This window comes from Megalops cyprinoides, chromosome 4 (genome assembly GCF_013368585.1).
Source record: "Megalops cyprinoides isolate fMegCyp1 chromosome 4, fMegCyp1.pri, whole genome shotgun sequence".
NCBI lineage: Eukaryota > Metazoa > Chordata > Actinopteri > Elopiformes > Megalopidae > Megalops > Megalops cyprinoides.
The window spans coordinates 24,481,260-24,495,037 of NC_050586.1; the positions used below are offsets into that span (position 1 = coordinate 24,481,260).

Here is a 13,778-nt window from a genome sequence, read left to right on the forward strand (position 1 = left end):
CCACTGGAAACCGGAGAGGGTAGGTCAGCCCTCTTAGCATCTGAGTGATGAGAACAAATAAGATGTCTTGCTGTTGGTGGGTGAGGCAATAGCGTTCTCCTCCAAGTGTTGAACGCACCATACTTAGCAAAGATGTCAGACAGCTCCTGTTCAGTACTGGTGTACGGCAGGTTTCTGACGAACAGACGGCCAGACTCAGACACGTCTTCCTCCTCCTCATCTTCCTTGAGCTCCCGATGAAATTTTTTTTCATGCATATCCGGCTTCTCAGTGCGAGCTCCTTTCCTGCTGCTGTCACCACTACTGACGCGGAACACCTCAATGTAGCGCCCCCCTATAGAAAGAAGAAATCAATGAGTGGCAAAGTCCTTACCAGCCACATCTGAATTCAGCCAAAATTCTATTCTCCAGTACATGAAATTCCTTTATGATGCAATTAAACACCCCACGTGGAGCTTTTTTAACATATGGGTTGTTCAGATGCCCTGCTGTGTTCTAAAAACCTGTTACACTGATCATCCTATGAAGGCCTCATTTCTCTGTTGGCTGTGAAGCAAGGCAACATAATCACATAATAAATCACACAATAAATCTTTCCTACATTGAGGTCATAGGGGAATGTATATATTTCACATATATCACCATATTATTAATATATTAATGATTATTGTGATGCAAGAAATCAACATCTAACAACTTTCATTGACAGTGTAATGTTAAACCTTACCATACCTCCTCAGATACTGTTCTAGCAACATATAACTACAGATTGACATTGGCATGGATCTGTACTGATATCTGAACAAGAGTGTCATTACAATGATGGAGAATTCTGCTCTGAAGCAAGATTAATGCACAATTGGCAATTTCAAAGTTAATGGGAAAAAGATCCAAGGTTGTGAGGATACCTGATGCTGGCTATATGAATCTTGTGTTCAAATCAGAGTTGGAGGGAAGAGTTGCCAAGAAAAAGCACCACTGTTCCTCCCCAGAGATAGATTCACATTAATATTTTTATTGGCTTGTATAAAAAACAATAATTGTAACCTGATTCTGGAGGTAAATGACCCTAAACCTAGCCAAATTATGCCTGAAATTTGCAGAACGCTTTCCAGCATAAATTATGATTAGTGCTACTGCGTGTAGCCTCTTCTGAAACCCCATAGGTTTAATACAAGAGCTGGAAGCTTCTATAAAGGTCCAAAAGACTTTCTTATTTTGCAGGTTTTTGTTTAGAGTATCAAGCATTTTTATTTTTGAGTTTTTTTTACAGAACTGAGTATCTCAGCATGAAATGTATTGCCTTACATAAGCAAACAACTCACTGTGGAGTGTTTTTGTGGGTAAGCAAAGGGGGGTGTGGGATTGTCTTTTTACAAAATGAGAGACTAAAAATACACAAAAAATGTGTCGTTTTACACACAATCACAAAGTGATAAGTAGCACATAGTAGTGGTAAGTAGCACATCAAACAGGATTCAAAACAAATAAAGTCCTCCAAAGTGCCTTAAAAGGGGCTGTTGGCCTTCAGAGATCATTCTTGACTATTATGCCGCGTTAGGCACTGGTACATACACAGAAGAGGAGATCTTTACTGTATCATTCTTGCCTTTAGAAAGGCTTAAATGTCACAAAATGGGCAAGGGACACTTTTTATGTAATGGCAATAGAAGGATAACAATTTCATTTCAGGTTGTTAAAAACTGAGGTAATGTAGCTCATAACATAAACATGGCTCCATTGTGATCTGAAGGACACAGAGTTAGCATTTGGTGTAGGGAACACGAATCCTGTCTTAAGTGGGTGGGAGGCATCAAGGACTACAGTTGGGATTATTCTCTTTGCACTGTGGCTGTAATGAAAAATAAAAATTATAGGACTGCTGTTGTACCTTTAAGAAAGTTTCTTAACCACCTCAGTGAAAACCCGGGTTGGATATGAAAAGCACTTTGCTGACTGAAACAGCAAAGTAATGTAACACAAAGACCTATATCCCGTCAGTGACTGGATAAGGACACATGGCATCAAGCCAAACCTCTGCTCTCTCACTCTGCCAGGCGGATCACAGTTTTCATAGGTTAATTAGAATGCAGTGATGTAGCTGTTAATAATAACTCAACCATTATGTTATAAACATGTTATTTACTTTTTAGTAAGTAGGAGATCCACACAGAGGGGCCATTAATTTTTTCACAAAGCAATGAAACAAGTTAATCCAGCCCCTTCACCCTGTTTTTGTAATTGCAATTCAGACTTTAAGACTTTCAGACTTAAGCCACAACACATCATCCTCTATGCCTGTGCAGTTACTTCAAGCTAATTTGTCATTTTCTGTGGCTTAATAAATAATTCTACAGCAAGAGATGTTTCAAAAACTCTAGAAGGCATTCTGCAGTCTCTGTCTGGGTTGAACTACATGGGGACTGGATACAGATTGCAGAGATGAACAATGTTAACGGTATCACTGTCTTAGAAGTCTCATGGTGTGACATATAAAAATGGAAAAATATGCATGGCTTTACACATCTCACACATGCACCTCAACAGTCTTTGGGGGCTCAAATGGATGTTGTGAAAATCACTGGCTTGTTGCAGTGTTGTGTTCATTTCTAATTCATTGGAAAGGGGAAATTCACCATGCAGCACCAGCGAAGATTAAAAACTAAGAAATAAAATGACATTTTGCTGCCTTTATTGATGGTTTTGTGCATTTCACATGGACAACCACAGCACTGTAAGGTAAGGAACAATTTAAAGACACATTTATTTTGAGGTTTAGTGCAGTGCTGAGGAAATGGATTCATGATGGCATTCAGAAAAACCTCAGAAAACATCAAGCTCTATGAATGGATGATGTGAGAAAAATGTAAAGGGCCCTTGATAAGGGCACCTGATGAGCCAAGAGGTATTTATGGCAATTTGAGCAACTCAATGAAGGGCACGGTTTGGATCAGTTTTAATCAATGACTGACAGTAGATTAAGGCTCCACACATTATGGGGTGTCCCAAGCCTGACCCTCCCATTACTAGAGACAGGCTCTTCAGTAATGGCCAAGTAGTCTGCATTTTTTATTATTCAGAAATTTGTGATAATGCTGAGAGTAGACCTCCACCCTGAAATCCCAAATGATACCCATTGCAGGGATCAGTTATAGAGTGGTACGGCTGTGGTAGGGTGGTATAGCTTTCTCTTATCTGATAGATGACACTGACTTGGCATGGACAGTATTTGGATAGGAGACTTTGGGAAAACCAGATTGATGCTGGTTGTGGTTGTGATGCTGGTGTGCCAGGAGGGGGCACTTGGCTGAATACCAAAGACCTGCTTAAATGACAGGGATACAACTTTAGGAGACACTTTCCTTCAGATTATATAAAACTGAGATCCTGATGCACCATGGACATTAAATGTCCTTAAGCACTCACAGCAATGAGTAGGGGGTTCCCTAGTGTCCAGCCCAGATCAGGAAATACTGTCTTACTTGACTTAAATAATTCTTCCCTTTCCACATAAAATATGTGGTGAGCATTCTGCAGCAAAATGACTACATATTGGTGGTGACTGATGTGAGTCATTGCCCCTTCACTGTGAAGCACTTTGTTATCCTTCATAGGCACTAAATAATTGAAATCCACTTTTACTATCAGCCTCACTGAATTTGAGTTCTTTTTAGGCTAACTGGGTATCTAACCCACACACTGGAGAGCAGGAGAGCAGGTTAGAAGCGTCTGAGGAGCTTCATTGGCCGTGCCCCAAGCAACAGGTGCCCGTCCTTACCTTAGACAGTAACCACCTACCCATATAATCCTTGTTCTTGCGCATGGCCTTCTCTACCTCCTCCTCCGAGCGCAGGTCCACATACACATACCCTGACAAACCAGTCAGAAAGAGGGACATAAGTATTGAAATGAAAGACACCATTTTAAGCTGTAAAAATAAGCCTGGTTTCTCTCAGGAGCAGTAACCAAAACAGCAGCGTTCTGAGGTCAAACACCTCATTTACTCAGGCTCCCTATGCATCATATCCAAGAAGATATGGCTAGTAAGACAATTAAATGCCAAGAATTACAATTACAAATCTAATGATGAACTGAAACACGTGCAAGGCTTCTGCAAGGCAGGTTTTGTTCAGAGAATTAATGTTCCCTCCTTACCAGAATACCAATGATATTCTATTCTCACATCTCAACATTTGTATTTTCAAGTGTTCCTAAGAGAAATAAGAACAAGACGTACCTTATGGCACCTTATGGAAATGATAATTAAAACACAACAGGCACTCATGTGGCAGGAGATTAAGAAAGTGAACAAAAGGTTGCAGTACAATAAAATGTTGATCCACACCTGTCCTGTTGCCATAAGCATTCTTCGCAATACGGATTGCCACAGGCTTCAGTGGTGTCATGAACTCACGTACTTGTATCTAAAAAAGAAAAACATTTACAACAGAGTGTATTATCCTGAACAATGACTGCCAAATGAGCCCAGAGAATCTCATCAGCTGGCTCTGAAACTAACTAACCCAGTAACACGTAATACACACAGGTTTCACAACAGTACTGACTCATTCCGTGTCAAATTTTATTTTATATTTAATCTTTAATTAACCAGGTAAGTCCCACTGAGATAAAAATCCCTTAGACAAAAAAGAGAATAACTTTATATAAAACATTAAAAGGCAATGACAACATACTAGAGAAGGAGAGAGATACAAGAGCACACAAGAGCTAGAGGTAGAGAAAGAAAGATGATAAAGAGAGAGAGGGACAGAGAGAGAGAGCACATCCAGAATAAGGGAGAGAAGGGGAGAGAGAGAGAGATGGAGCAGATAATAGTTTATTCAAAGTATTACAGTTTCCAATAGCCTTATCTAGTCGTAGCCTTGATAACAGATTTGAAATTAGACAGAAAAATCAGTTCCTTTAGTTTAAATATTTTTGCAGGCTATTCCATGCAGATGTCAGATGTCAGATGACAGTCAGTAGAAAGAATTATTAGAATCTCAGGTTATACTGAGTTTAATTTTTTTCAGGTAATCGCATAAATAAAATGGATTTATATAAAAGTCAACCAGTGACTGAAGATGGCCAAGGACAAAGATGGACAACGAGCTTTGAAGTATACTGTAAAATGAGTGAGGGCTTTACAAATTGCAACAAATCTTAAAGCACTATCATAAACAGCATCTAATGTGCAAAGACACTGAGCAGGTGCATTCATATACAATGATCAATAATCACGACAATTCAGTAGAGGTAAAAGGTAGCAGCAACCAGTCTTTTTCTGGTTTATAAAGAAATACCAAACGCCAACCTTTTCACTTGTTAAACTTTTTCACAAAATTCTGAATATGAGGCTTAAAGGAAAAACAATCAATTAAAATACCTAAATATTTGTAACAAGATACTACCTCAATATGCTTACCCTCAGTGGTTACTATATTTGGGAAATTTAAAGGTTTCTTGCTGGCATTTGTAAACATCTTTATCTTAGTTTTAGCATTCAATATAAGCTTCAGTTGACAGAACTGTGACTGGACAATATCAAAATCAGACTGCAAAATCTCATTTATTCAATTATAATTACATTTATTTAGCTCTTAACCAGATCGACTTGCAGCACATAAGAACCGAAGTGTACCCATTCAAGCTGAATGAGAAACAGTGTCAGACCAGGTAACAACACGCCCAGACCAGCAGGTGTCAGCATAACACTATTCAAACTGTACCACAAGTTAACTTGAGCAACCTGACTAGACAAAGAAAGCCAAGTATACTACTATACATCAGTCACTAGATCACAGAATCCACAACACAATCTATTTTCAATCAGAATCTATTTTTGATGGCACGATGATATAGATGAGCTACATTGCACTAAAACAAGCAAAATATTTTACACCATCTTTACCAAACTAACTGGCTACTAACAAGCAGAAAACAGAACTGCCGTTAAGGCCTTTTAACACCAAGTATGATTTTCTATGTAAAATTCTTTGTCTGTGATTGCTTACACACTGACTGCACAGCTGTTGTGCTGCTGTGATCAGCTTGTGTGACCTTTACGTCATCACAGCTTTAACAAGCTGGTGGTATTTGTGTCGGACCAACTAGAACTTTTCAATAAAAAATTAAAGATTACAAAAACTCACAAGGTGACAACAGGCCTATATGGCAACATATCAAAGAGCAGGTTTTCTTCCAAGAGACGTTATTTTAACTCATTCACTGACAAGGCTATGCAACGATAGTAGTCTGCAAAGTTTGGCATGTGAGAGCAACATTCCTGTCAGCCATTTTCACTCACAAGCAAAACTTGTATATGTATTTATCAAAGTAGCTAGCTACAGTGGATATAAAAAGTCTACACACCCCTGTTAAAATGACAGGTTTTTGTGATGTAAAAAAATGAAACCAAGATAAATCATGTCAGAACCTTTTCTACCTTTATTGTGAAATTATAACCTATAAATTAAAGTGAAAAACAATAAGAATCATCTGGGAAAATTCCACAACAAGTACACCTCAAATGGGAGGACAGCTGGGGTTGCAGGACTTCCAGTGTCAGAAGGCTGCAACACCCAAGCCACTTATGTATAAAAGCCTATTGCACAAATAAATGAAATCAACTTTAACCAACACTCCTGAACATCTCCCACGCTAGCTCATCATAAGTCGTTTGTAAAGAAAAACATTACATTTGTGTGTACAGCTATATAACATAGCCATAAACAACTGTACCAATTAGCTCTTTGAGAACAGCACTAACAACATTTTCCTTTCTGCTAATTACTGTCTCCTATTTATATTTGCAAATCAAATTTCATTCACTGCTGAAATGAGGACGTGCCAATAAAGCATTATAGAAAAGCGAGATGTGTAAAGAAACATTTTTATAATGCTTGGTAGCTGACCAGCTTTGGCATGTGCTTTGTTCTTTTTTTTTTTGCTGAATATTGACACGAATACTAATTATTACTCAAGCCGCTTGAATTTAGTATGTCATTCTCATCCCTTCACGTGTAACAGGGGTAGTAGTGCTTTATGACTCACAGCCTAACTCACTATCCTGCACAGGTCAGCAAAACAAGTAGCTCGCAGAGCAAAACACACCGATTGTATGCATTTCTAAAAACAGTACCGATAGGCTGCCGCTCCATTCCAAAGCCTTCCCTTCACCCTCTCACCCACCTCCTTGACAGTGAAGGGAGCTCCCCGAAGCTTCACTGTGAAGTCAGTGGCGGGCTCTGTCTGCACAGAACAGAGCAGTAGTAAGAACAGAAGCAGTGGCCTGGCGTCAGAACTCACGCAGGCATATGATACGACATCAAATTTACTCCCGCACACAGCATCTTCAGGCTTCCAGCTACAACTCCAAAAAGGTCAGCCAGCAAGTACAAACGGATATGGATTTTAATAACAGTAAAAGTGTAACTACAGTGCACGTAATTATATAATTATACTTCTAGAGCAAAATGGTCAAACAGAAGTAATGTGTCGTTTATTTTGGACAAACATATTTCTGGACCAAAAGTGCATGTCCTGTCAAGAAAATAATGTGGTAAACGCCAGCTGGTGCTTTCGGCCACATCTTGCTCGGCATTCACACCCTTTGCTGGTCCAATGGCTTATTCAGCTTTTCGTTTTTTCTGAGGTGTTAAGACTGACCTGTTGTTGTTTGGGAGATTTGCTATGCCTCTCCTTCCCTTTGTCATGGGATTCAGCTAGCCCTTTCTCCGTCTGCTTTCCCTCTTTGTCAACAGTTTCACAAATACTGTCTGTGTGCTGGGCTGGAGCATGCAGCTCTTCACTTTCTTCAGCATCACTGTCATCATCGTCACTGTCGTCTTCATCTTCCTCTTCGGCGACATCAGTCATTTTCACCATCTTGGAACGCAGATAATCCATGTCTGACAGGCCAGTCGTTAGGGCCTCTTTTGCAGCAGAAGCCTCTAGGATTATTCAGATAGAAGCAAGGGTAAATTGAATAATTGTGGAAGGACAGACTGTACAAGTACAAACACATGTGCAGGGGGTGGATACAATAATGGCTACACCAAAGCAAAAATGATTCATATTTTGAAGTAAATTAATAATAATTAACTCATTGTCTACACATTCCATATTAATGTCAATACCAATTACTAATGTGCATCTGCTACATAAGACCTTTTAAAATCAACATGTTAATATGTGAATTTCTACAGCAATCTAAGATTTTGAAGGAGGTGCATCAGCCCAAGAAACTGCAAAATTATTTAAAGTGTCATGGGGAAAAGTGTCAAAAATTATGACAGCACATGCCAAACAAGGAAACTGTATCCAGAAAGAGGAAGCGTGGTCGCAAGTCAAAGCTCATCGAAAGAGGTAGACGGACACAGGATAGTTACTCAAAACCACAATGGCCTCCGAACACCGAACTCAATCTACATCTCCATGATTGAGTCTCATAAAAATGCGTATATCGTGCGCTTCACTAAACAAAATGGCATTAGTATTCTAAACTATTTTAAATATAAAAAAGAAAATTTGGAGACAGTCTGATCTATGGCTTACAGGGTGTCCTTGTGTTCTGTAGGCAAGTTAGATATTGTTCTTTTTTGGAACCTAGATCCCTGACGTAGACTGGATGCTTACAGTACAACCAGAACCACACACTTACACTTGTGGTGCCTTATTTTTTAGGTCCAATCTAACACATTATAGTTCTTACTGAATTCATTTAAACAACAAACAGGGTTCTTGTGGACTGACATAAGTATTACTCAGGAACTGCAGGATTTATGACAATGTATTAGGGCAGGAAAACCAGCAGAAGAAAAAAAGAACTCTAATTTTATATATGGAGTATGTCCTGCCATCCCATAGCATCCTAATTAACGGCACTTACTTTGGCTCTCCGTTTCATCATCTTCTTCCTCATCCAGACTCAGATCCTCTGACTGGTCTGAGTCAAAGTTAAGATAATCATTTGTGACAGCTGGATTCTTTGCCTCTTTCGCCTGTGCCTTTGTGGGGTCTGCTCCCTTAGCATGGGTATCATTGGCCCATGTGGGAACTTGAGTTCGGTTCTGGTGAACAGTGAGGAACTCCTGGAAGCCCTGGTCATGCTCCAACTATGAACATATAACATTTCAAAAAGCATGGTTTAAATCATCAGCAGGAGCCATGTTTCCACAGTAAATTCAACAATAGCTAAGACAATTTGTACACAATTTCCACCAGACAGAAAGTCATTTCCAACTAATTACAGAAGTGCATTTGTTTCAAGAGTCTCCATTTTTGCTTTTATTTTCACTGTGTTTTGGTGCTTATTAAACTTAGAGCAATGATTGAAAAAATACAAAGCAATTCCAGAGTGTTCATTTTAAATATCTAAATCATATTACTGGGTCAATGCATTTTGTAACTGAAATGTGTGGCACATATTTACAAATGTTTACTTTCATTTGTTCTAATTTGGTGTATTTTTGGTTATTTGTGAGGTAGTTTTTGGTCATTACAGATTAAACTAAAAAGGCAAACCCTAGTTATAATTCAACCAACAGCATAAGGTGGGGCTTATGTTAGCTCTTTCCATGTTAGACAGCTACTTGATTGACTGCTATACCTTCTTTCAAGTATACAAAAACCCTGCAGCCTGCAGAGACTTCAAGGTCAGCTCACCTCTCCAAGAAGAGTGGAGATTTCTTTCTTTTTCTTCTCTTTCTTCTCCTAAGGCAGCAAAGAGAAATGTTTAAGTGAAATCTGTATACAAGACAACCAAGTTGAAAACCCCGCAAGCACGTAATGTTCTTTGCTTTGACATGGTAGCATTATACACTATTACCAAAACGCTACACTAGCAGAGTGTGAATGCTATGGGCTCTCTGAAAAGCGGCACCATTGAAAAGCCAGACATGCTTTGAGGCTCACCCATTTTACCTTCTTTGATTCCTTCAGATTCTGTTTCTGGTTTGTGTCAGATGGTGGTTGGCGTGTGTGCTTGCTCCAGGCCTTGCCCTTTGTGGGGTCCCCAAAGGACTTACACCATTCCACCTGGAAGGAAACAGAACTGGCTACATGAAAGAAGCCATTCAAAGACAAAGTACTGCCTGAGCTCAATTCCCCGGTTACAGTGGTGCTCAGTGGTTCGTATAACAGGATTTCTTCTATACTGAACAGCAGAACTGGGAAACGCGTATTGATGCATTAGCATTAAAGCTCACAATGTAAAGTTCAATTTTCAATGCTTGCAACTCAAACTAATTTCCACTAACATCAGTATAGTACAACATTTAAATTCAGAGAATGTGATGGTGAGCTATTATATTATCTGCGTTTTTAAGAAATCATGTGCAGAGTGTATCAATAATCTACTGACATCATGGTGGCAAAGCTGGCACTTGAGTTACAACCTCTTGTTTAGAGGCACACAAGAAATGAGTTTATATTTGTATCATAAATCATATGAAATCATAGTTTTTGACAAGAGAGTCATTTTTGGCCAGAATGCCATGCATTGCTCTTTTCAGATAACAACACACTGATGATTAAAAATTGACATTAAGACGGACTGCTTATTACATTGGAGGAAAGTGAAAGGATCCATAATAAGCATTCCCAGCCTTGATACAGTCCCTGCCTTTTGGCTCCCTCTCACCGTCACTCTGGAGGTGTCCACGAAGCTCTTATTGAAATGCTTCAAGGCCCTTTCTGCCTCCTCTTCTGATTTAAATCCCACAAAACCAAACTTGCGGAACTTCCCGTCCTTGGTGAACTTCAGACCACAGTCAGTCAGAGTCCCAAATGCAGCGAACATTCCTCGAAATCTCTCCTCCTTCATCTGTATGATGTATAATGAAATACAAATACACTGCTATGAACTTGTCCAGGTCAACAATCTCCAATGAACGCAAAGCTCTTATTAATAATTTAAATGGGCATTACCTGAACAGTTAGCTGCCAGTGACTAATAAAGTAGCTGATCACAACTACCTAATCACTAAAATTATCTATCCACTGAAAATAATCAAAGCAAAAGTAGAAGCCACAGAATAAAACTGGCACAGTAAACAAATCTCAGTCAGAGGAACATGCACAAGACACAGCATGCTAACTTTCCATCTATGAAATTAGCATGATCCTTTTGGATTGTTCTGAAACTTGGCACAAAGAATCCTCTCATCGAGGAAGGAAGTTTCCCACATTTTCACACTTAAAAATAACTTGATATAAGTTTGTCTGAGGTAGGAATACTTACGAATTTCTGCGCAACCCTAGCTACCTCTGACACCAGCTTCTTATTGAAACATGCTACAGACACAATTGTGGTGGCATATTTAAGTTAATTTTTTGTCCAAAGACCTAGCAGTATTTTGGGGTCGCTAATCATTTTTAAAATATGAAACATTCTGCGATTCCATGAAAAATGGGTCCAAGTGCATTCTGCGAAACATTCTGCATTTCCATGAAAAATGGGTCCAAAAGGGGGTCCAAACCAAGTCATGTTGGCTGAAAAAGCTAGAATCTGGGTTATACTCTCTGTTACACAGACAATGTCTTCTAGTGTAATATTTACAAAGACTGCAAGCTCCCCTAAGATTGACACAGTTGTGGAACAGGTATGGAAAGAACAGCACAATCGTTATAACAACACAATACATAATTGCGAGGGGAGTGTTAAGTGAGTGTGGAGGGAAGAGTGTCTGTATAGTCAGGTCGTAAACTATCGTACTAAAGTTATTCGTTTTCCTCACTGGTTTAACATCCTTGCATTCAGTCTAGCTTTCTGTTGCTAAATATATTCATTTTAACTGAGAACAGAGAAACGTTAACATTTTAGAGCGATGATGAATGGGTTTAACTAACTATCTTGTGTTGTTGCCCTCATGAACATGTACAAATTGATGGCACAATGTGCTAGCTAGCCACGTAGCCACGTGGGTTACTCTGTGCCATTTAAATTACTGCGAATGGTGGGTATGCAACGGTACGAAGCAGCAGCGATAGTTAAATAACGGAAAGTGGCAAATTTGTTAACTACTTGTACAACCTTTTAAACGTGTTTAGCTAACAAGGTAACTGACTGCTTGCTGAGCTATCACTAATCAATTAACGTTAGCTAACTAGTTACTTTTCATCGGGGTTGAGTTTACACTAACACTCCCAGCTACCTAGCTGTGTGGAATGCTGTAAATTACCGCTACTATGTTGTCCGGTCATTCTGTGCCATTTCACATGATGTTGGTTGGAGCTTACTACATAAGGCTGCTCATCTAGTGTAGTTTCCAGTCTCCATGCTCATTAGCGAAATGACTACTCACCCCGTTTGGGAGATTCTTGACGATTAACCGAGACATTTTCAACGTATTTTAAATCTTAATTTAGAGAAACTGAAAACCGCTAGCTAAAAGTGGCTGGCAACAAATCCACATACAAACGTGACTAGCTCACGGCGTCGCCATCTTTCCGTTTACTGTAGAGAGTTTGACGTGAACTTTCACACCTCTTTCCAACGATTGGCTGTTTGCTTACTCTGCTGTACCGCAGCTGACGGACGAGATGGTAGTATTTCCGGGTCAAGAGTTGTGCGACATGCGTCAAAATAAAAGTTCTTATTTACCGACAAAATATGATAATAAATGCCTCACCGTCATATTTATCAACTGCAATATACATGAAATATATATAGGAAACATTTACAGCTGTTTAGAACATTTTACATGGCTTATTTGGTAACAAGCATTATTCAAAGCATATGGCACATATATTCGGTTGTAGTCATAAAGTATACTAATCAAAGGGGGGTACTCACGAGGTCCTCCTCTAACCACAAACAAGTAAGTTTGAACTGAACGTTTGTTCTTATGAATTATGGATGGGTTTTAACGCAGCCCAATTTGCTGCATAATTATGTATACACGTAACCGAAAACGTTGTCTTATGTTGTCATATGGTGCTTTTACTGCAGCCAAATTGGCTGCATGCTTTAGGTGCCTTTTTGCTTGTGCACATGCAGTATGTACTGATCATTGAGAAAGAAACAAATATTGGCTTGTTTTTTATTTGTAAAGCTTCTATTTCCTTCATTCTTTTAGCCCCTAAAAATTAATGCATACTTGTTTAATTGTTGAATCAGTAGCTGGTATTAAATTCTTTACCATTGTTGTGCGAGAATTAACAGCCAATAGAGTGATGTGGCAATAATTTTCAATATTAAATATTACTACTACTACTATTTCGCGATTGGACTGAGGTCAATATGCAACATGAGTTGTGAAGGCCAAGGTTCCTAATTGATCGCCTAAGTGTCTGCAGCACAGTCGAATACTGCTGAAGACCTTGAACATTGTATGTCGTGTTTAATGACGATGATTCTAAAAACTGGTTGAGAAAAATCTGTTAACGTTTGCCCAGGAGTTTCAAATAAAATTTGTAATAAAAGTAGCCATTTAGCAATATTTTAGCCATGAACTCACAAATAACTGACAAAATATTAAACAAATATACAGATATAATCACCCTCTTAATGTTTCCATCTTCATGTGTTTTTTCCCCCACAGGTTTCCTCAGCATTTATAGTAAAACACTAGCTGTTCACTGCGTGCATACTTGAATCTGATTGGGGTAGTTGGCAGCATTGCCATGCAATGTACTAACTTTCTGTTGCTCCTTGTAAGTTCTTCTAAATAAGAGCCTACATGACTACATTGACACTGCAGCTAATTATATGCTCACGTGTGGGAAAATATGTTAAAATCTCTGACAAAAAACTAATTACACCAAAATAAACGTAT

General features: G+C 39.0%; 1 protein-coding gene across 2 annotated transcripts in view; it reads right to left on the reverse strand.

Moving 5' to 3' along the window:
* The window catches only part of rbm19 (RNA binding motif protein 19), a 40,733-nt gene extending 28,286 nt beyond the window's left edge, over positions 1-12,447 (reverse strand). Inside the window, exons 1-10 of one of the 2 annotated variants that reach the window (XM_036526905.1) lie at positions 12,306-12,447; positions 10,643-10,825; positions 9,925-10,038; positions 9,667-9,714; positions 8,891-9,116; positions 7,669-7,952; positions 7,192-7,251; positions 4,346-4,424; positions 3,799-3,870; positions 119-334 (exon numbers count right to left, since the gene is read on the reverse strand). In XM_036526905.1, coding sequence (XP_036382798.1) covers positions 119-334; positions 3,799-3,870; positions 4,346-4,424; positions 7,192-7,251; positions 7,669-7,952; positions 8,891-9,116; positions 9,667-9,714; positions 9,925-10,038; positions 10,643-10,825; positions 12,306-12,341 — 1,318 coding nt within the window. In that variant the 5' untranslated portion in view covers positions 12,342-12,447. Of the gene's footprint in view, positions 1-118; positions 335-3,798; positions 3,871-4,345; positions 4,425-7,191; positions 7,252-7,668; positions 7,953-8,890; positions 9,117-9,666; positions 9,715-9,915; positions 10,039-10,642; positions 10,826-12,305 lie in introns of both variants that reach the window. The other variant, XM_036526904.1, reaches the window with a different exon arrangement.
* Between the last annotated feature and the right edge of the window lie 1,331 nt (positions 12,448-13,778).